At 39.3% G+C, this 22,783-nt stretch overlaps 1 protein-coding gene across 1 annotated transcript in view; it reads right to left on the reverse strand.

Annotated features, from left to right (window-relative positions):
- GADL1 (glutamate decarboxylase like 1) overlaps positions 1-22,783 on the reverse strand; it is an 85,372-nt gene that overhangs the window by 20,667 nt on the left and 41,922 nt on the right. Inside the window, exons 13-14 of the mRNA XM_030446095.1 lie at positions 18,975-19,026; positions 15,669-15,758 (exon numbers count right to left, since the gene is read on the reverse strand). Coding sequence (XP_030301955.1) covers positions 15,669-15,758; positions 18,975-19,026 — 142 coding nt within the window. The remainder of the gene's footprint in view (positions 1-15,668; positions 15,759-18,974; positions 19,027-22,783) is intronic.

Genomic DNA, 22,783 nt, shown 5'->3' on the forward strand with positions numbered 1-22,783 from the left:
GTAAGCAAAAAAAAAAAACAAACCACTGATAGCTCAGAATGGATGACTATCCTAAAAACAGCAACTCTGAAAAGACTGTAGCAGTCAACAATAAAACAAAATTTATATGAGCTTTCAGGTCACATATCAGAAACCAAGAATCCTTCCTGGCAAGTAACTGAGTTCTCTGTAATTCTTTTCACTCTACATCAGAGCCAAAATCAGCTTTAAGAAGTTCTGTCAAGAGACAGAATACAACGTTTTGTAATTAGGTCATTTATGTGGATGCTTTAAAATAGTCAGGGCTGCTCTTAAACACAGATACTGAGGTCCTAGGAGACCTGGTTAATCTATGATGTCAGCCTGTTTTCCATGGGCCAATGGGGAAAAAAACCCAACAAGCCATCTTGACAAATTCTTTTGTTCTTGAAATACTCATTTATACACAAGAGAAGTTTTCACTTCAGCATTCATAATCACAATATATATACTTTACAAAGCCTCATCAGCTTGAGCTCCCAAAGAAACACAGCAGGGGAAAAATAGGTAATACCAGCCACAGTTTTATAAAAAGTGCACAGGCATTAAGGAAGCAATTTTATCTCCATTTGCAGTACTGAAAACTCAGGTGCTAGAAGAAATGTGTAGTTCAGATGTTTACTTTAAAAAACCAAACAAAAACAAACAAAAACAAAAAACCAAAAACCAGCAATGAAAGACTGGGAGGATGCTGATGACAGCCACAGAAATGATTCAATGGCTAATGAAGACTTAGAGATGCGAATCTGTTTAGCTTATAAATAAAAGAATGTGAGATAACTTGATGATAGATTATGAGCATGTGAAAAGGGAAAAATAGAGTTGACCAGGCTATTTATGTGTGGGAAGGTATTTTTTCACCACCCTTTTTCCTCCCTTCTCAATCAATCTGCTTTTATATAGGAAAGCTAATTAGCTATAGAGAAAAGGAAAATGGTATCTTTATCATTTATATTTCCATTCAAGAATAGATAGCTTTCCAGAAAACTTGCTTATGCAAATGTCACCAGACTATACAGAGAAAAGTCCCAAAAATACAGAGGTGGCTGAATAATTCCTTCTGCCCTTAAGTCCCTTTTGTTCAAAGGCTTCGGTTTTATGGCTAGATGCAAATTGGCTGCCAACATGTAAATTAGTTTATTCATTTATTTTTACAAGTCACATGCACCATCCTAAAGCTCATTAAAAACCAGCTAATATTTCCTGTCTGGCAGGCACAATTCAGTATAAGTTGCACTTTCAAGGGAAAAAGATAAGCCAGCTGATGCCTTTCCACAGATCTCTGGACTGTGTGTAGTTGGGTCATCTCCTCTGCCCAGAAGAGGTGAAGGGAAGAGGTTTTTGCATTTGCTGTCTGGATGCATCTTTTCTAGCACACATGGTCCATTCAGAGAGTAAGAGCACAAATGCTCTACTGGTAAAGAGCTGCTGCTGTAGAAAGTGGCAGGAAAGGGCAGAGACTCAGGGGAATGGCAGGGCAAAGACAACAGCTTTGTCTCTCCTCTTTGGCAGACAGGATGCTTTTCTGTGTCATACTGGTACTCTTATTCCAGTGCCAAAAAAATTGTCTCTTTTGGACTACCAGGAACAAAGTAAGGACACTTTGAATCATAGAATCATTGTTGTTGGAAAGGGCCTTCAGGATCATCAAGTCCAACCATCAGTCCTACACCACCCTAACCCCTGAATCATCTCCCAAAGTGCCACATCTACCCATTTTTTTTTTTTTTAGTAAACTCAGGGATGGCAACTCCACCACCTCCCTGGGCAAACAGTTCCAAACACTTCACCACTCTGTCAGTGAAGAAATTTTTTCTAATATCTTACTTGAACCTCCCAAGGTGTAACTTGAACCCATTTCAGTCCTTCAAGTAAGGACACTTCCATGTGTTACTGCTCTTCCACAAAATCTACATAAGCTGTCCAACATTAGGTGAAGTGTAAAGCTAAAACTGCCATTTGTACCCTAAAACAACCACTAAAGAACTCTTTCATGAAATATTTATAACCCATGCTTGTTCGCCATTCTTTTCTAGAATGCCCACAGCCTTTGCAACTCCATGTGACATGGGAGCTCCCCATTTATATAAAAAATACTGTGAAATATTTCTCCAGAGAGGCTAAACTAGTGTTAAAATTGTCACTCACATTTCAGACTGTGGCAGAAATTCACCTTTCCTGTGAGGCAAAATAAACCACTAAGCAGCTTCTGTTTTCTGTCTGATAAGGCAGAAAGATATCTTGTTTTCCATCAAATACATAGTTACTCATGGTGTAGAGGTCCATTAATTAAGGCTAAAACTGAAATACTTTATTTTCCTTCTGTCCAACTCCCTATAATGATAAAAAAAAATCACTGTGCTATTTATTTTGTAATCACTCCTACTGCAGTACAGCCAATTCATTGCTGTTATTTTTTAAACATGCCAAAACCAGCAGAATGCTAGAAAACACTCAGTTCATTCAGAAAACACAGAAGGTACCAGCTGGAAGGGCAGAATGGTCAAGATGCCACCAGACAGATTTGTGACTGGAGGAAACTTTAATGTGTAGTATAGAAAAGGTTCATTTAAAAGGTCACTACCAATAGGCCACACTAGAGCTCATTATTCATTCATGAGATTGTCACTTAGCCCATGTGCACTTTCGGATACTCAAGTACCTTCATACAATATTTAAAGCATTCAGAGAAGCTCCTGTTACCTCTGCAGAAGGAGAGGCTGTACATAAAAGGTGCCAGTCAAGAAGTGGTGGCTTCCATTTGACATTGCAACTTTGCTGTTTACAAAAGCAAGGAAAATCATGCACTAACAATTAAATAACTACCAAATTTTTTTTTTTTTTTTTTTTTTTTTTTGGCTATGTCTTTGCTGTGACTCTTGATGAGATTCATCCTGTGCCTTAAGGGACCAATGGGAGGGGCAGATGTTACTTGTGGACGTTGGTCTCTTTTGCCAGACGACTTTCAACAAGACAAGAGGGCATGGTCTTAAGTTGTGCCAGGGGAAATTTAGGTTAGATATTAGAAAGAATTTCTTTACGGAGAGAGTGATCCAGCATTGGAATGGGCTGCCCAGGGAAGTAGTGGATTCTCCGTCCCTGGAGATATTTAAAAAGAGACTGGATGTGGCACTCAGTGCTATGGTCTAGCAACCACAACGGTGGTTCAAGGGTTGGACTCAATGATCTCTGAGGTCCCTTCCAACCCAGCCAATTCTATGATTCTATGATTCTATGATTCAGCATTGAAAGTATCAAGTTATCAGGTATTAGCAAGCTTAAGGAATACATATAACCATCACATCTGCAGCCAAGAGCTCTGCTGGGCAGTCACCTCATTAGTCCTTAGTGTACCTTAAAATGTTCACTTCAAGTGCTTACCTAAAAATAATCTGTTATTCCATCACTTCCATTCCATAGTCATCAACCCTATCCAGTTCAAATTGGAGATCACAAAATCCTGATCCTCTGAACTGCATACCAAAATTTCTACAGGGATGGGGAGTCACAGGATGAACAGCTGCATGATGGGCAGTTTAAAGGCACAAAGTGAAATAGCATGGTGAAACAATGATGATCCTCAAGGAGCCCCATCACTCACCATGAAACGAGACTGATGTGAGCTGCATGGCTCCCTCATCACCTCTACCTCCTAGGGCTTCAGATCAGCCAGCAAGCCCCACATCAGCACAGTTCTGCAACAGTCACACAATGCAGCCCTGGTGCAGGAGCCCCATGATCACAGCTCAAGAAAGGCCAAACTCAGTTTGGCCAGACTTCTATAGTTTCATTCCAAGTGGGGTTTTTTTCTTTCAGTAGGATGGTGCAAAATTCAACCTTCCTTCCACCTGCTTCACACAGGAACAGAATTTATCCCCTGCACAAACCACAGACCACCAAGTCCACAAAACCCTTCTGTGACTGCTCTTTCCTGAGACAAGACTGTACATCCTCCCCGTACCCATGCAATACCGTCTGTGCAGCCCAAGGGTTGCAAATTATTGCATTTCCCTCACCAAGGGACCAGTTACAATCCTTCAGAAAGCCCCCAGGTCTTCTCATAAAAAGAAGTTCAGAGCTGGCATGCAGACCAGCTTCATAGACCCAAAGAACATGCTCAATGTCCCTCTGGGACCATTTTGCAGATACCTGGCACAGAGAGGGGATAGCCCTGAGTAGAGTGTACTGGAGACACTCTGAAATGCTAATATCACTGAATGTTGTTTTTCTCATTTCACAGAAAATTAGTCCGTAGAAGAGGAAGAAAAGGGAGTTCATTATTCCCTAAAATGTCAGATAAAATCATTTAAGTCAGTGCATTAAAATATGATTACTGTTTGTTAGAAAAAGAAAAGATGACAGAAGGAGACAGTTTTTATTTAGGTAAAAAGCAAGCAGAAAATGCAGCTTCCAGTGACCTCAAGACTCCAGTAGTCAGACATTCCTAGTATGCTTCAATTATTGAGTTTCCCTGTGATGTATAAGGGGTTTCATTTTGACCCACAGGCTATTAAACATGATCTATGACACTTTCAGAAAAGCCATAGATTGGAGTTCAGCCTGTAATTCAAACTTTTTTTTTCTTCCATCATTGCTTATTAACGTGCATATGGCACTGAGCATAATGCAGAGGTGCACAGATATGCAGGAGCACTCTGCTGCTTTACAGAAACACAGTCAATACAGTCAACCAGAACTAAATTAACTGTGTTGAGTGTCTTCAAACTCTGCTTTCTTATTAAAAACAGTGCCCTTCATAGGTAGGCACAAAAGGCCATTTAAAGTATTAGCCAGTATGTTCTAACTCCAACATGGAGCACAGGAAAAGACGAATAATTAGCCCTGTTGCAGAGGAAAATACTTGCTGCTTGGACAAACAAGTACTATGTAGTCAATATTCTGAATGCATTATCTAAAACCAACAAAATATATCAAGAATATATCAAGAATTTGCCATAGCTCAGAATGGAAGCTATCTGACTCTAAACAGGCTAAGAACCCATACTGTATTTTTGTCAACAAATAAGCCATAGATTTACAGGTCACCATTTCTTGGAGAGCATTAGTTTATGAAGAATAAGACTGTGTTTGGTTTTGTAGGGTTGGGGGTTTTTTTGTTGACCAACTGGAAAGAGAAACTGGAACATGCCAACAATAGGGGCTGGAAAAATGGGATGACAAGAAACTCAGAAAGTCCAAAGGGAAATGCCAAATCCTGCATCTGAGAAGGAACAACCCCACGTGTGAACAAATGCCAGAGGGTCACCCAGCTGAAACGCTGCTTGGAAGAAAAGGACATAGGGGGGGGCCTAATGGACACCAAGTTGAATGTAATTCCACAAATCTGTCCTTGCTACAAAGGCAGCTTTTCTAGTCTGGGCTGCAATAGGCAAAGCACTGCAAGCAGGCTGAGGGAGGTGATCATTCCCCTCTATTCAGCACTAGTGAGGCCAAACCTGGAATCCTGTGTCCATCCCTGGGCTCCTTAGCACAAGGAAGGCACAGACATAATGGAGAGAGTCCAGTGAAAGGCCACAAAGAGGGTAAAGGGTCTGGAGTATCACTCCTATGAAAAAACTCTCAGAGCTGGGATTGTTCAGCCTTGAGATGAGAAGTCCTGGGGAAGGACGAGGGAATCCAGATTTATACCTGAAGAGAGGGACTGGAGAGGAATGCAAGCTTTTTCCAGTGGTTCCCAGTGACAGGACCAGAGGCAATGGGCACAAACTCAGGAGGACACTCTGAACATTAGGAAGCACTTACTTCACTGTGAGGGAGATGAAACACTGGCACAGGTTGCCCGGTGATGTTGTGGAGTATCCATCCTTAGAGACAGTCAAAAGATGTCTGGATATGGTCCTATGCAACCATGTTGAGATGGCCCTGTTTGAGCATGAGTCTTAGAAAAGATGAGCTCCAGCAGCCCCTTCCAACCTCAATCATTCTGTGATTCTGTCCCAAGTTTTTCTAAGAATCTAGTTACTTCAGTAATATTATGCTTTATTCCATCCTCTCCCTTTTCAATAATAACTTTCTTTTACATGATCCCAAGATATAAAGACCTAATCATATACATATATATGCACACACAGACACATTTATATTCAAAAAGAGCATATGAACAATTCCAAAAAGTCTCCCAGTATTGCATTACAAAATACAAAATTCACTTCTACATCAGTATTGAACAACAATGCAATGCTGTTCTGTGTGACATGACTCCAAGAAGTGATTATTTTTATTATGCTATTGGGAAATAACAAGAAGTACAAATGAGGATGACATGTTGAAGTGTTCTTAATAGAAAAACGTGATAAACTCTCACATCAGGTCTTTATTTCCTTATTTTCTTTATCTATAAAATATAGGCAACTTATCACTAATTTGCCTGCCTTTCAAATATGTAACAAGGGTCAACTAGTGGGGCAGACTAAATCTAAATTCCCTTTGGCTTCCAATGCTCTGAAGAGAGCTTAATGTTTTGTTGTGTGTTGTTAGGGGTTTTTTAATGACACAGTTGACTTAGTTTTCAGATGAGCTGGTTTTGCCTATTAAGCATAGGGACAGGCTAATAATAACAAAAATGTTAAATTATTCTTCATTCTTGTGTTCAAAGCAAGAGTAATTATTTTCTTTTCTACCTAAGAGATTCATAGTAGGATATACCATACCAATGCTTCCGTTTCACTCTACAACCAGCAAGATGTCTATTATCTCCAAATAAGGAGCATATCTTACTTTTTGAATTCTTGACCAACACAAAGATTTTCTGAGGAATGGCACCAACTGCCTACTGTAAATACTGCTCACAATGAGAACTGTGCCACTGCCACTTACATGCCCCCAAAATCACTTTTCTGGAAAATATATGGGGTTTAGTTTTACCTTCTTGGTTCTTCTACAAGCAGTGAGATTTAATAACAGTGGATGAAAAAGTCTACTCTGGTTAACATGCTGTATCTATCTGAAAGCCATACAAACTAAATAGCGCTGTCTTTGTTCAACTGGAAATAGCAAGAAGGCTTATGCATTTCTTTAGCATCCTTAAGTCAATTGAACCTGTGGCAATGAAGTGGAGAATGGGAGTCCCACTGAATCCCCAGGCCTTTGTTTCTCTGAGTTAGAAAATAAGGCTTTTTACATGCTTCCTGTAAGTTCACAGAAATATCTGCTTGAAGCGTTTAACAATGCAAAGGTTTGAAACTAGGTTGTTTGTTTTCCACATCTGAATTGAAAGCTAGAATGACCTTCAGGATTTAGCAAGGCAGTATGCAAAATTCTTAAGATATTGGTCAAGTGGACCCTTTGCTTCCCTTTTAAGAGGGCACAACATCTACAGAGAATGTAACCCACTGTCCTGTGTGATTTGCTTGGATCCTGCAAGAAGGGTCATGTTAGCCAACTAGTCCTAGTTAAACACTGTTTAAACTGAAATAAGTACCATACTTATGTATGGCCATACCACTCCTAGTACCTGAGCTAAGGTAAGTGCCTGAGCTAGCTAAGGTACCTTCACAGATCATTACATATTGTAATGAAAATACATCTTGCATTGATCTCCCTGGAAGGTTTAGTCCTTTACTTTGAATTTATCACTCATGGTTTTATTTCCTCACAATATTTTTTTCTGCTTTGTTTACCCCTGCCTCCCCAGCTTCATTACACGATGTGTAATACCACAGGGAGAAATTATTGAACCTTCCATTGTCCTCCAAAGGATTTCAAGAAACAACTAGTGTGAAACTTACTGCACCTCTTGAGATCTGAGCAGTCTTGCTCTACAGGGGGCTTGGGGAAGACAAAATTCTTGTTCAGCCTGAATGCAACACCAGGAGCTGCAGCAGCAGACTCCCTCCCTCCCCATGGCTTCGATCGTTTCTGCAGGCTGAGCACCAGGGATCAATAGACCTCAGTCCCCAGTGGGCCTTGAACATGCCTTGCTCAGCATTAAGTCTCTAACAAAACTTGCCCTGCACTCTCATCTAGTAAACCATACAGCAGCAAAGCCATTTGGTCTTCTCCTCTTTGCTCTGAGAAATGAGGGGTAGTTTTAGCAGCTGGGTAACTGCTCTTGCGATAGAGATGTTTTGCTATTATTGTTATTATTATTATTATTGTTATTGTTATTGTTATTATTGTTATTATGTGTTATTATTGTTGGTCAAGACTTAAATATCATCAGCTGAGATATCACCTGATATGCAAGTGTAGGAAGGGACTGAAAGGCAGAATAAAAATACTCTGCTATCCAAAAGATGGATCTTAGATAGTTAAAATGAAGTGGAAAGAAATTTCATGATATTCCTTGCCTATTGACCTCAATTGAAAATGGTCCACTGACCAAAAAGAAGTAAAGACTTCTGCATGAACAGAACTGCTTTTAAGTGAACCCAGCTGGTACTACCCACACCTGAAAAGCCAGTCTGGAAGGGGGGACAAGCGAAGAACTACAACAGAAATGTCTACAATTGATATATCACGAATTACTTAAATATCATTTAAAACTAAAAGCAGGAGCTGGATGCAGTTCACATCTTTATCTTGTCTTATTACACCTACTGTAGGTTACAATCCAGTCATACAAATACACAAGGAGGAACTTCTTTACTGGGAGGGTGACAGAGCACTGGAACAGAGAGCTTGTGGAGTCTCCTTCTCTGGAGACTTTCAAAACCTGCCTGGATGTGTTCCTGTGTGGTCTGCCCTAGGTTATCCTGCTTTGGCAGAGGGTTGGACTAGATCTCTAGAGGTCCCTTCCAACCCCTAACGTTCCATGATATCTCCATTCTATTTCCATACACATCAGCAATCACCCTATGAAAAAACAATTGTGAGATAGATCAGTCTCACAAACTGCTGCATGTGGCTGAAAGTTAAGGGGTTACCCCTGAAAGTTACCCCACCAATGTACAAAATACACTCAAGTGTAGCTAGCATCCGGGTACAATGCTAAGGTGAGGTGGGCACCATCAATACATAAAGCATTGATCTCTACTTATCTTCATGATTAAACAGTGAATTTGGCCTCTTTGTCTAGCACTACTTCCTCAATACATATGCAAGACTAAATATGACAGGGCACAAAGACATAAATTGAATTTATGTGCAGACAGGCGGTCAGAAACCAAAGTATTCTATTTTGCATTAACAAATTTTTTAAAAGGCATGTTATTTTTGTGTTCTTACAATTCAAATCTACAAAGAAGTCACTTAAAACAGTCATGCTAAATGTCTATTTTAATTAACAACTACACTTTTGTACTGAGTTTTATTTAACTGCAGGAAAAAATATTAAAAGGGGAAGTGTGCAAATCCCTCATTAACAAGGTATTGAAACACTGCAATAATTTTTGTCTGCTATTATATTCCACTCTACTGTTCCTTCTCATTTACCAGAGCTCAGATCTCTCTGTTCAACAATAACAATCATTTATATGCAGCTAAACTACAAAGATTTTATTCATCTTCTGCTGTATATTATGTGCTATTAGTTCCAAAATGAGAACTGTTGCTACTTTAACAAGTGACTACTTATTATATTATTAAATTTCTAAGCACTACCCTCTGCTGAGTAATGGCTACACTATAACATAAGTTATTAAACCACTACTTGTTTTGTGATTTCTTGGCTTATTCTACCTCTCTCCCCTAAGGTCCTTGCCTCCAGCTCTGCCCACACTGAGCCTCCTGCTCTCACCTCTACAAGAATGATGCATTTCTGCTCCTTTTTAACACAATACTGAGAATTTAGCCAGGCCCATTGAATTAGGAGATTTTGCAGTGCTTCCCTGTAGAAACCTGTAAAAGCAGCATCTAAACCAGCACACAGCACACTCAGGATTTAGTGTTGGGTTCTTTGTATTGTGTTTACAAAACAAGGCAAATGAGATGGGATCCTGGCATCCCTAAGGTTCCCTTCCTGTGTTAAAAAACAGACAAGTCTTTCCCAAGGGTAGTTCTGACATTAGGTTGCCCAAGTCATGATCTGGGAGTTCTCTTTCTCTGTGTTAAAGATGGAGGGAAACTGTGACACCTCCTCAGGTAGCTTCCTTGGGTAAATGCTTGAAGTTACATAGGATGAATCCGGAATTCTTGTTGACCCTGAGGATTTCCCTGACAAAAAAAAAATTTCCAGACAACCCTTTTAGAGGCCCACATCTGGTTCCCGGAAATGACAATCCATGCCCTTGGAAGGTCTTCCTTTTAGACTTGGCAGAGAAATCTCTTCTGCCTGCAGATTTTAACTTCTTGAGGTCCAAAATAGATTTTTAGATGGCTTTAAGAGAAAGGCTGAAGGATGGCACCATCTCTTAACAACTTTTATATGTTGGAAAAAAAACCCTGAATGACTCATTTGGGTTTTTTTCTGTTCTTTTCCACACACCTCTACACCACTACGTTATTCCAATGCAACAAGAAAGCACATGGGATCAGAAACAATTAGATCAACATACAGTATTTTCAAATGACCAATTAAAAGCTCCAGATCTGTCAGTCACAATGATTTAGCCAATCTAACTCCCATGTGCTTCTATGTAAATCTGACTATTGATTTTCCTGTCATTTGATGTGGCCCTCCACAGAAACTCAGGTCAAACAGAGCTAGATGCTCAAGTCAGTAGACTACTTCTTACTGTAAAAATTATTCATGTAAGCAAAATTCACAGATACGTGTCTCTAACATTACTCTTCAAACACTGTAAAATACTGCTTAATTGTTTTCTAGTTCAAATGTAAGAAAAACTCAAAGTTTTTTTAGCCCAAGGGTGTCAGGCATTCAAGTAACAGCATCTTGCACACAAATCCCAAGTGGAAATAGACTTGCAGTGATAAGTTGGGAGCCTCTCTTGTGCATAAACCTGGGTTTGTTGCATTTAATGGTGTGATTATAATTTATGCCATTTTTCTCTTGTTCTTCCAAAATATAGAGGGCAGATATTATTAATATAACCAAATGGATGTCTTGTTTCTCCTTTGCATTCAAACCTCATCCTATAGTCAATAGATATTTTGAATACTGAATCGGGTCCTTGATTAGTGTTTGATTTATGCCACAAAGACCACAAGATTCAAAGGTTTCCAAGGCAACACTACTTCAACCTCCTTACATTTCTGCTTTGATATAAAACCTCTCATTATAGAAATGTATCACAACACCAGTCAGCATGACAGGCTATTTTACAAATATGCCTTCGGACAGCAAACAGCTATATTCCTCTCTCAAGTTAGAGGGAAAGGAAGCAACAAGGTTACCTTTTAGTAAGGGAGAGAAAGAAGGACCAAAAATTACATTCCAAGCTACGTAGGCTTTATTATGAAATGATATACTAAGCCTTCTAGTACAGTCAATACGTTTTGTATTATTTGGGCAAAAATCCCCAACAAAGTATGAAGCAAAAAAATCCAAACAAACATACCAAAAAAAAAAAAAAAAAAAAAACCCAAACAAAAAAAACCAAAAACACACAAGTAGAGTCTGGGACTAAGATTTTGACTAATTAAAACTAACAACTGTGTATAAAAGCTTTACTGAGTCACTGGAAATCAAATACTCCAGCATACATTGTTTACAACTACAGACCAGGCGAAGTTTAGTAAAGCATAAAAGGCTTACCAGGAACCCACCGACACCTTTTAACTTCCAGTTTTGAACTCTAAAGTGGTACTTAGCAATATACCACTGGCATTTTTTACTGGGCAGTGTTCAATATGGAGCATTGAACCTACAGTCATGCTGTAGGCAAAGCCAGACTCTCGCAGGAGGAGGTCTATATTAAAGGTGGTTATTTCTGTCCTTACCCTCTTCACTTTCTAGACCATACCAAGTCTGAGCAAACTACAGGCTGATCCAGAATCCACAAGGGATGACAGCAGTAGATTCAGATGCACCCTTCCAAACCTTTTCTTGTGCCCCACCACCTTCTGTGCCACCAGAAACAGCACAGGCTGTTTCCAGGCTTTCCAGAAACAGCATGGCTAACAACCACCCAATTCTGCACCATCTGGAGGCATTCCAGCATGAGCTGAGAAAGCTGACCTTTGAATTGCTACAGACAAGTCTGTTACAAGGAGGATTATGAACAAATATTAGTAGTTATGGAAAAAAATACAAAAATCAGAATGGTCTGGACTTGAAATTTTTACTTCTCCCCTCACATCCATTTCTGGACTGTAATTTCCAGTTAATGCTTTTCTCACTGTGACCTGGTGACAGCCTGATACAGACACATTGACCATCCTCAGCAATAAACTAAATAAATCTTAATGGAGTGGTGCAAGAGGAAGAGGTGCAAAAATACCACTAGGGAACACACAGAGTACTAGAAAAGCAATTGTTCCTTCATCTCAGAAGTTATGTCAATGCCAGGTCAGAAACAACTGACCCCAGTTTGAGATTACTAAATAACACCATTTAAAAATAAATCTAATTGAGCTAATAGCTCCCCAGTTAACACAGACTGCCTATTTCTATGGTTTCTAAAAGAAGAAATCCAGCTTTACTTACTTGTGAAGAATGTCACTGAAAAACACCTCATATCCTAAGTTCCTTTACAGGATATGCCAGGTGCTATGCACTGAGAGGACTGCAAAACATTCAGGGCACAGGCTATGCTGGACCACCCAACTGCATCCAAAGCCTTGCAGTAGTGTCTAGGAAAACAGTTTCATTACACAGCAAAATTCCTACTGTTATCCCCACAGATAAAAAAGTTGTAAGACTGGATGTACACAGAATTCCCAGTTTCACTAGATAACAGAATAATGTACTATTTATGCAGTTCTTTACTTCCTCACCACTATGTTGTTTCTCTTTCCCTAACATGTTCAGTTGATTACATGAATGATCCGTCAATCACTGACCCAAACTCACTAAGCCAGTCCTACCTACTGCCTTTCTGCTTTGCACAATGGAGACTCTGAGGAGGGCAATTTTTATACCTGAAGTCTTACCAACTTTCACCAGCAGTAAAACTCACATAACTAACCTTAGAAGACAGCATGTTATTCTGAACAATATTGCTGAAAAAGCAGTTAAATAAAAAAAATTACTCGTTCACAGTATTTTTAAGGTATATTACAATGTTAGAATTAGAATCATAGAATTTTCAGGGTTGGAAAGGACCTTTAAGATCATTCAGTTCCAATCCCTCCTGCCATCACCTCCCACTAGATCAAGTTGCTCAGAGCCCTGTCCATCCTGGCCTTAAAAAGTTCCAGGGTTGGGGCTTCCACCACCTCTCTGGGCAACCTGTTCCAGTGTCTCACCACCCTCATGGTGAAGAACTTTTTTTCCCTAATTATTGTGAAGAATTTTCATTCATGGTGAAGAATTTTTTTCCCTAATTATTGTCAGATATGGGGGTATACAAAAAGGAAGACTGATTTTTTGATAAATAGAATAACTGATGTTACAATGTTGTATGGAAAGAAAAATTGCGAATTAAAATATTTTCATGCTCATTTTAGTGAAATGATGGGAAAACTCTTCTCTTGTAGTCAAGAAACTATACACATCCCCATCTGGCCATCAAGGGCATAATGAAACATCTCCAGTCTTCACCATTCAGACCTTGCTAATCAGTATGCATTCCTTCTTGTCCAGCCATATATTTGACCTGATTAATATAATATTAATATAATGACCAGGCTGTTTATATCAGCAGTGTTAGAACAAATGGACATTAGTTGGACAAGTCGAGTCAGCCCTAGTTTTTGTGACTGGGTGCTGTCATCTCATCCGTTCACTGATAGATGTTGTGCCCCAAATTGGCCCTCTGTATTACAAAAAGGTAGTAACCCCAGTGAAATCAAGGAGGTGAAATAACATATTTTGTTGCCGAAAGTAACACAATTAACAATCATTATTTGTTTTCCTTCCTATAGGAGAGAAATTTGTGCCATTCAGTGCCTTGGTTGTCTGAGGAGTTTTGACCTGCTGTGCGGGAAATGTTTTGGGGCCTTTGCAGAAAGGAGAGAAATAAGTTTTGAGGTTTTTTAATGCTTCATCAGAGGAGCATAAGAATTAAGACAATGTCACCTTGCCCATGAAAAAAGCAGTTGAGATTTGCAGCAGTGCTTGATTCTTGAGAAAAACTTTTCCCTTCAAGTTCTCTCCCACAACACCAGCTAAGTTATCTGCATTTCTAGTGTCAGTCTATTTATATCAGTACATAAAATAAGCCAGGCATCTATTCCCTACCCTGACTGATGCACCATAGAGCAGCAGAGCAAAGAGCCAGTAAGTTACACTAAAAAGCCACACACAATATACAGCCTCAGAGCCATTTGTTGTGCTTCATTCCTCTCCTCCTCAGTCCCCTTCCTAAATGTATAAATCAAAAGGTGGCAGTTGTAGCATTATTTCTCCTGGGCCTTCCCATTCTTCCTTTCCAACTCCTCACTCCTCAATGGGTTGATGTAGTGAAATAAGGCAACCAGGTGCCACTAATTGCCAGGGAGTGAGCATGAGCTTGTGTTAAGCCCACCTGTGCCTGATTAGGGCGGGCCCTAACTGTGCATGAGCAGGACCCGGGGGCCAATAAAAGGTGAGGCCTGAGACACAGGCTCAGTTCAGTCCTGAGCAAGCCAGCAGAGAGGCCAGTTGCTCTTGGAGTAACAGCACCTATCCAGGCTAGTCAGCTCTGAGAGCCATAGGTTTAGAGCATTGCTCTTGAGTCTCTGCTGGAACACCTGGTTGGACCTTGAAGCGCCGTTCCCTAAGAGAGGTTCGTCTTGCTACAGTTTGAGGAGCTGTTATGCAGCTCCATGTATATGCACGCATAAATATAAACATATATAGGCCTTCCATTCTAAAGACAGGAAGGGAAGCCCCATATGAGGGGATCACAACCCACCACAAAGCATGATAAATGTAAAGTCCTTACATCCACACAGTAACTCTGCATGGCTCTGTACTGCAAAAGTTAAATAGACTTCCAAAACGATACAGATAGGGTTAAGGCAGACCTCACCCCTAAAGACACCCACAGCCAGCATGAACTGAAAGCAATTCCTGTGAAAAGAAAGTTTCATAAAAGAAGAGAAGACTTTATAGGAAGTATGAATGTATATATAGTATGTATAGCTCATACACATAATACACATATTATGCGAGTATGCATGCAGTATACGCATCTATGCTCCAGTTTAAATTTTTAGTAACAAATTCTTGGAAAAAATAATTGCAGGACACAACGGCTGCTACAGAGGAGCAACCAATGAGTTAAATTCAATTCCTTATAGAATAGCTTATTCAGTAAAACATAATACCATAGTGTCTATTGACTTCTTAATTAAGTCTTAAGAACTGATTCCACACTAGTAACTTCAAAATTTTACTATTGCTTTTTTCAAGATGTTCATGATTTTCTATCAAGATGACAAAGAGTCACCAAAACTCTCAGCAATTAAGTTTTTATCATTGTATGCCTGTTGTCATTTATGGGTTGTTTAACAACAGAAATGTATTTTTAAGCACTTCCTCACTTGTGTTATCATAGATCTTTATAGATAAGGCAAGAAAAGTTCCAAGGGCAAGATTAAGTGTCTCAAACAGGTAATGAATACACTGTCCAGAGAAGAGATGCAGATTTATCTGGCCCACAACTCAATCAGCAAGCTACAGATAACACTGTTCACATAACACTCACCTGGTGTAGCTTCTGCCAAAATTCAGGTCCTTCCTCCATTTTTCTTAAGCTTGGTGGAATGTACCAAAAGCAAACGTTTGCATACTCCGGCTAAAAAAGAGAACAGCTAGTTGCTTATGTTATTTAACAAATGAAACAGTAATGTATAAAATAGCTTGTTAGTTCTTCCTTTTTTTTCAGGGCACAAAAAAAAAAAAAAAAAAAAAGCCTTTGAGTTTTTTACTCATTTCTTCACCAAGCATTACATTACCAAGCATTACAACAGGCTGCCCAGGGAACTGGTTGAGTCACCATCCATGGTGGACATATTTAAAAGATATATAGACATGGTGCTTAGGGAGATGGTTTAGTGGTGGAGTTTGCAGTGTGCTAGGTTAATGGTGGAACCTGATGATCATAAAAGGTCTTTTCCAATCTAAACGATTCTACAGTTCATTACAACTTCCTTCCCCAAGTCATATTTGTTTCCCTTTTTTAAAAGATTAAAATAGCCTTCACTGCACCACATCTCTTCATGTTTCCAGAAAAAGGAAACCTGTTTGGGTTCCTTTTTCATTTTTTCTCCTTATACACCTATTTAACCTTTATTTAATCACATATTTAATCACGTTTGGTAATTAAAATTTTGGTTAGCAAACAAGTGTAAGACAGGCATAGAGAGGTAGGTTATCAATTTCAAAACTGAAGCAACTTTACAGAGAAGAACACTTTTTCCCAAAGTGTTGTGGTTTTAAATTGAAGTTTTCTATGACATCTTTTACACAACACACACACACATTGTGATTTTGTCACCATTTAACACTTGTACACCAAATAATTTTTCTGATGAATGATGCCATTTTTTTTTGATCACATGACAAACAGCACACTGCACAGCACCAGAGTTAATGCTGGCTTTCTCAACTTCCATGCTTTTTTTGGCACATCCTGCTTATATCTTGTCCAATATCTAGGCAGGCCTTTTAAGCAAAAATTGAGATGCTATATGTCTGCTTCCCGCCAAAGAAATTTTTGCCTTTAAACTCAGCAGAGATTTAGCTGCAAGCCTTCTGACAAGAAAAATGGCTGTTCAATATGCATTTAAAATAAGGTATTTTGTGCTTATGAGGTTCCCACTTCATTTATCATTAAGAAAATGTTTCCCACAGACGAGACCAGGGTCTCTCTACGTGTCCTGCTAATTTTGAACTTTTTGTTTATTTTACCTGTACAGATAGCAATAGCATGAGGAATAGATTCCTGTTCCACACTTCCCATTAAACCTGTTATTCAATTCTGACCCATGTTATTTGTAACACAGTATTTAACTGGGGTCTAGATTACAAACTCACACACCCCTCTCCCCTCCCACACACCACCCTCATTAGTACTGGTTGAAAGAGAAACAGAGAAGTTAAAAGGGAGCTTGGTAGCTGGGTCACACCATCTCTTTGCCTCACTGTGAATGGGGCTGCTTTTACAATCCCAGGCAGTCTGCTGAACAAGGAGAGCCCACCAGCTGAGAGGTGTTCTTTCACAAAAGGGCACTGGGAACTGCTCATATAATTTTCCGCCTCACTTCAAAGAATGCATTAAATACAATTTAATCATCAAGAAGAATATCGTTGTCAGCAGGAACAGAGCTGCCAACCTGCCACCTGCTGCCACTGAATGAAATAAAACTCAGCTCTTGAAGCCTGCTTTCTTTCCCCAAAGAGTACATACATAAACACAAACCCTGAAATGGCAGTGGCTTCCTCATGAATGCAAGCACTAGCTCACTATTACAGAGTTTATTTTAAACTCTTTAAAATCAGATGGCAGGAGAAGACAGATGGCATATATTACCATATGACCATTGCCTATATTGCCTTCTTGATTATCTCTGTTTTCTTTCACATGTCTATTACATCATCCTCCTCTGAAAATATCATCCATTCTAGAAAAAACTTACCTACCCCTAGCCCACTTTATTTCTGGTTATCTTGTCACAGCTCTTATCCAAGCAGGTAAGTAGTTATGCTACAGAAGAGTTCAGGAGGACTAAAGCACAGGCAGCATTTCCAGGCTGTGGAGTTGTTCTTGTTGCAGCTCTTCCCTCACTGCATGTTTCAGCAGATCATCTTCCTCAGCTTCTTGTCCAAAGTTCGCCTTCCTTTCTCACATAAATGGCTCACATAACTGGGACCTGCTGTCTGCCAGCAGTCTTGGAATTTTCACTGCTTGCCCCCTGTACCTCAGACATTTTCTTAACCCTTGCTCAACTTCCTTCTTATAGCCCATGCTATACCACTACCTCCAATCCCAGTTTTAATGCAGGTGTCCTGTTGCTACAGAAACTAAAGGGCAGTCTCTACTTTCACCAAAAGCTTTCACATCTACAGTAGGTCTGAGCTCTCTCTGCTAAGCTGTACTATAACAGAGACTGGAAAGCTTTTCACAGACTTGCCACTTTAGTAACCCCATCATGTACTGCTGGCCCAGAATTCTCCTCTCCCTGTCAAATTTCTCAATAAGCACTTTCAAATTAGCAGGTTTTAGTGTTAAAGGGAAAGCTTATATTGTATAAAAACCACTTCATACACTTGTATTTCTTCTAGACCAACATGGAATGCTCATGTCATCAGCAAGTGTAAACCAAATCTACATCATTGCAGTTTGTCAATCTCCATGTGTGGCACGCTCTTCATTTCCCTTCCACCTCTATGTAGTCTTTTCCTTTCACACATATATACATTCCACAATGCTGAAGATTTTTCTAATAATGACAGGCCTATTCAGTGTCCCTAGATATTAGCCATAGTAACTGAAGAGCTTGGGGATAGATGGAAAACCAGAGCACTTTATCTCTGCCAACTTTACCCATTTTCCCCTAAGCAAGATCACCAACAGGTAATAAGCTGAAGGGTTTAGCAAAGATGGGTTAAAACATAACTTTTGGGTAGTTTACAGGGAGATGGGTGTACAAACAAAATTAAGATCAAAAAATAGGCTTTAGTGCAAAATTTTCATTTTTAGGGTCAAAATATTCTTCTATCCAGTACACACTCTCATCTGTGAGTCTGGCAAGCACTGACAGCCAGGCTCTTCACTTTTGCAGAAAGAGCTCCATCTATACTCCCTCAGGTAATATAAGCCCAGAAGCTAGGAAAAGAGTGATGGCAGGGAATACAGAGCATGTTGTGTGCTCAATCAGATCTCTGCAACTCCAGCACATAAACCTCATTAAATCGTGTACTTCAAATACAACTTGGCAATTGGCTAAATAAAATAAACCAAAATCAAACAGTAGACACCCCCCAACAACAAAATACCATTTCCACTTACTTCCAAAATGAGCTGGAATCCTTCTCTTTTCATAATTTCCTCTGCTAGATATCTGTAATTAAAGATGCAGGGGTTTTAAGCACAGAACAAAACAATAGATACAAGGCAACAACCAAAAATGTCTTAAACACTTAGATACTTTTTTTCTTTTTATTTTCTCCAATTTTTCTTTGTTTTGTTTTGTTTTTCTCCCAAAGAAACCATGGAGTTAAACTTCATTTCTACATGCTGTGAAAATGCAGTAGTTATCAGTTCCTGGAAAGAAATGAAGGCTACAGCCAGCCAAGAAGCACTGAGGAGAGGCCAAATTCTGTCCTCAGGCACAGGCTTTTCAGTAGAGTCGCACCACACAAATTGTTCCTATTTGCATCAGGCTGCGAATTTTCCCAAGGCAAATTTCCATTGATGCTGCTCTCTAAAAATTAATTCCTTTGCCTCTTTTTTTCTGCTGATGTTGCGCTGATGCTGTGCTGCTATGTTATTTTGTGGTCACCCTGACATCTCTTGCATTACTTGGTCTAGCCCAGAAATTGAAAGTTCCCATGTACTTCAAGCCTAGCAATTTTCCCAGGACTGTACTTGTTCCACACTGCACCCAACAGTGTTTTTTTGTTCAGTTAGCCATTGCTGATGCCAAATAATCCCTGGGCTTCTTATGCTAATAATGCATTGAAATAAGTGGCTTTTTTCTTCATCTATCAACACAAAAAACACAGAAGCCTTCAGTAGGAAGATGAGTTTGAAACAAAAACTTTGGATCTAAGCAGCTTCATTTTATAGAATTTCTTTAAAATATTACCTCAGCTTTGCCATGGCACATATCACACAGGAATTCTGAAGCAAAGAGGACACTGACATAGCTAGGACTTAGCTGAAGAAAACTCTGAAGAAACGTCCTCAAATTCAGACACCTTTTCCGCAGAATTTTAGTCTTCTACATGAAGATTTTCCTGACCATAATAAAGCTGAGACAGTTAACCTACTGATCGTGTACAAATCTATTCTTTTTGCATCTACTTGACATTTTCCTGCCTGCAGCTGCATTAATGGTCATCACAAAAATAATGCTTTTATCCACTACTTGAGGAAGAATAGTATTGTCAAAACAACCTCCCTCAGACCTCTCCACACGCCTGAAACCTGTCCCCACAGGGACACCTCTAGCACAGCTTCGTGTCTGCAATGCCTGCTATTCAGCAGACGTGCTGCAGAAACAGGTTGGTTAGGGAGGCAGCAAACAATACCCTCAGTGGTATCAATTTTTTTTTTGAAACAGAGCACGGGGAGTTGTCACGCTGTTTATCATTAACAAGCATTGTGTGTGTGACTCATTACCACTTAGCACACATCCTTGCCAGTTCCCATGACAAGCAGCTCTGTGTGTTACACTGCATTCTGCACTGTTGAGATGTTTCCCCTTTCACCATAAAAAGTCGAGACCCGGGGTCTTTTCTGACGTGACCACATAGATCTTACTGTTACTTTGGTTTGTTGCCTGGTTGTTAGTGTCCATGCTGCTGTTTAGGTTGAAAGAGAACCATCCAGAAAGGCAAGTGGAAGGCTAGGTAACATCCGGGTATGCTGGGGGAAACTTGTTTCTATAGGGGAATTGTCCTAAGTAAAACAAGCTCAGCGCTTTTCTCTTGTTTAGTAGAAGATGCTTGCATGTGCCGTCAATGAGACAGTGGCCCTCAATTTTATTTTTTTTAATAAATCATTAAAAACAAACCTCTGTGTGGTGACCATATTTTTTCCTTCTTTGTTTTTGCCTTTTTTTTTTTTTTTTGAGGTCTTGAAATGTTAGAGCTATTTTACATTGCTTAATGCCTATCCCTCTTATCGCAAGCGCTTTTCTTTTTTTTTTTTTTTTTTTATACCACCACCTGACATAGGATATCTGATGTCAGTCAAGCTCACAACACTGTTAATCATGTTCTTAACTACATTGCCAGTGGGCTACAAAGGCAGCCATTAGAAAACCCATCACCCATGATTTATCTTTCCAGGACTATTTGACAGCAGTGAAGCAATTTACACTGTGCATCTTTCCACACTTGACAGTGAAGTTTTATTATCATGTCTCAGTTGTAGAAAGTCAGAAGGGCTTGAGTCTCAGTGAGGACTGAAGTGCAAAGAGAAGTGGTATGTGCTACAATTAAGCCTTGCAGAAAATGAAGGGTGGAGATATGCAATGAGAGCAGACATATGTCTGCTAAGAGTGGGCATCAGAAGAGGAATTAGGCAGAAAAACTGCAAAGATGCTCAAGTGTAAAATGCAGAGGTGTATCCTAAAAGCAGATTACTTCTATTTTCTTTTTAGTGTACTTCATAAAACAACGTCCCTGCAATGAAAACAACTAGGAGGAAAAAACTCAACACACCAGAAAATTTTCCCAAGTGATCAGCAGGATGGTCTACTGTAAATTTTTTAAAAATATACATATCCAAATAGGTAGCATCCCAATGTTCCTGTGATATCTAATATACTGAAAACATTATTCACCTCCAAACCAACAAGAAATTAACAAAACAGTCAATAAGCAAAATGTGATGCAACAGAAATACGTATCTGCAATTACCTTAGAAACCCTGCAGCTCTGCCTGCACGCAGGGAAAAAAGTAAACTTGCTCTTAAGTTCTAGTCAGTGGACAAGTTCCAGAATTAATCCAGGTCTGTGTTCAGGAACAGTGAAACACCACCTTTGCAACATCAAAGTAAAACCTACTGTAACAAATCAGGAGAAAGTCTGCACAGCTGTTGAGCAGCAAGGACACCTGGCATAGTGCCCAGTAAACCTGATGTCTCAGCTACAAAGTGCCCGTGTCTGTGAAAAGTTGGGATAGAAATGCAGCTACTTTAAAAAAAAAAAATGTACTTCATCAGGTAATGACTAGGAATTAAATATCTTCTCAAACGGAAAAAAAACAAAAAACAAACAAAAAGAAATAAGGTGACAACCCAGTCACTCCTTAGAAGTGCTGAATCCTAACATTCAAAGAAAATATCGATCTCAGAAAGGTCATTAATCTCTACATTCTCAGTCAAACGACCTTGGCCAGTGACCTTGATAAGGCTGAAATCTCCTACTGATAATGGAATGAATTACTTACTGTGTACAGAGACAGAGCAGGACAAAGCTTTCAAGCAAAGACCAGGTGCAATTTAACCAGATGAACACTTAACCAGCCAAACAATAAGTGGTTTTAAAGAAATAAAGCAGAGAAAAAAAAAACCACACCTCATTCTGGCTTTTCAGATTTTGCTTCTTGTGTTTTATTCCTTTCTAATCCACTCTGATTTTAGGTAATAGCTATTTTTACCTTTTCTTTAAGTTACTTCATTAAAGTGAGACTATTCCTTTAATTTTCACTGGAGTAAACGTTCAATTCTTTTCAACTTGGTAATTTATATCAAAAACAAAATGGCAATATGATACGGGTGACTTTTGCTCAGTATTAATTATATAATTTAGCATAGTGTGCAGATAGCCCGGGAACCGGTGAAGATGTTATTTATCTTGTATAAATTCTGAATAAATGTAAGACTTCAGTGAAGTGTTTTTCACTTTATGTGAATTGGTTTTAATAGGCCATAACCTTATTTCAGTATTATTCATCTTATCAGAATACAAACCAACCTATGTATAGAAGTTTCTTCCTAGAAACTGAAACATCATCACTTTAGAAACACCTTCTAGCAAGAATTTTGCATAATTCACTTGTGAAGATCTGTTCTGCATGACCCAAGCCACAGTAAAATTGAACAGGGTGGGTGACTGGAAAAATTGCAACAAAAAGGTGCTCCAGGC

Source organism: Calypte anna, chromosome 2 (assembly GCF_003957555.1).
Source record: "Calypte anna isolate BGI_N300 chromosome 2, bCalAnn1_v1.p, whole genome shotgun sequence".
NCBI lineage: Eukaryota > Metazoa > Chordata > Aves > Apodiformes > Trochilidae > Calypte > Calypte anna.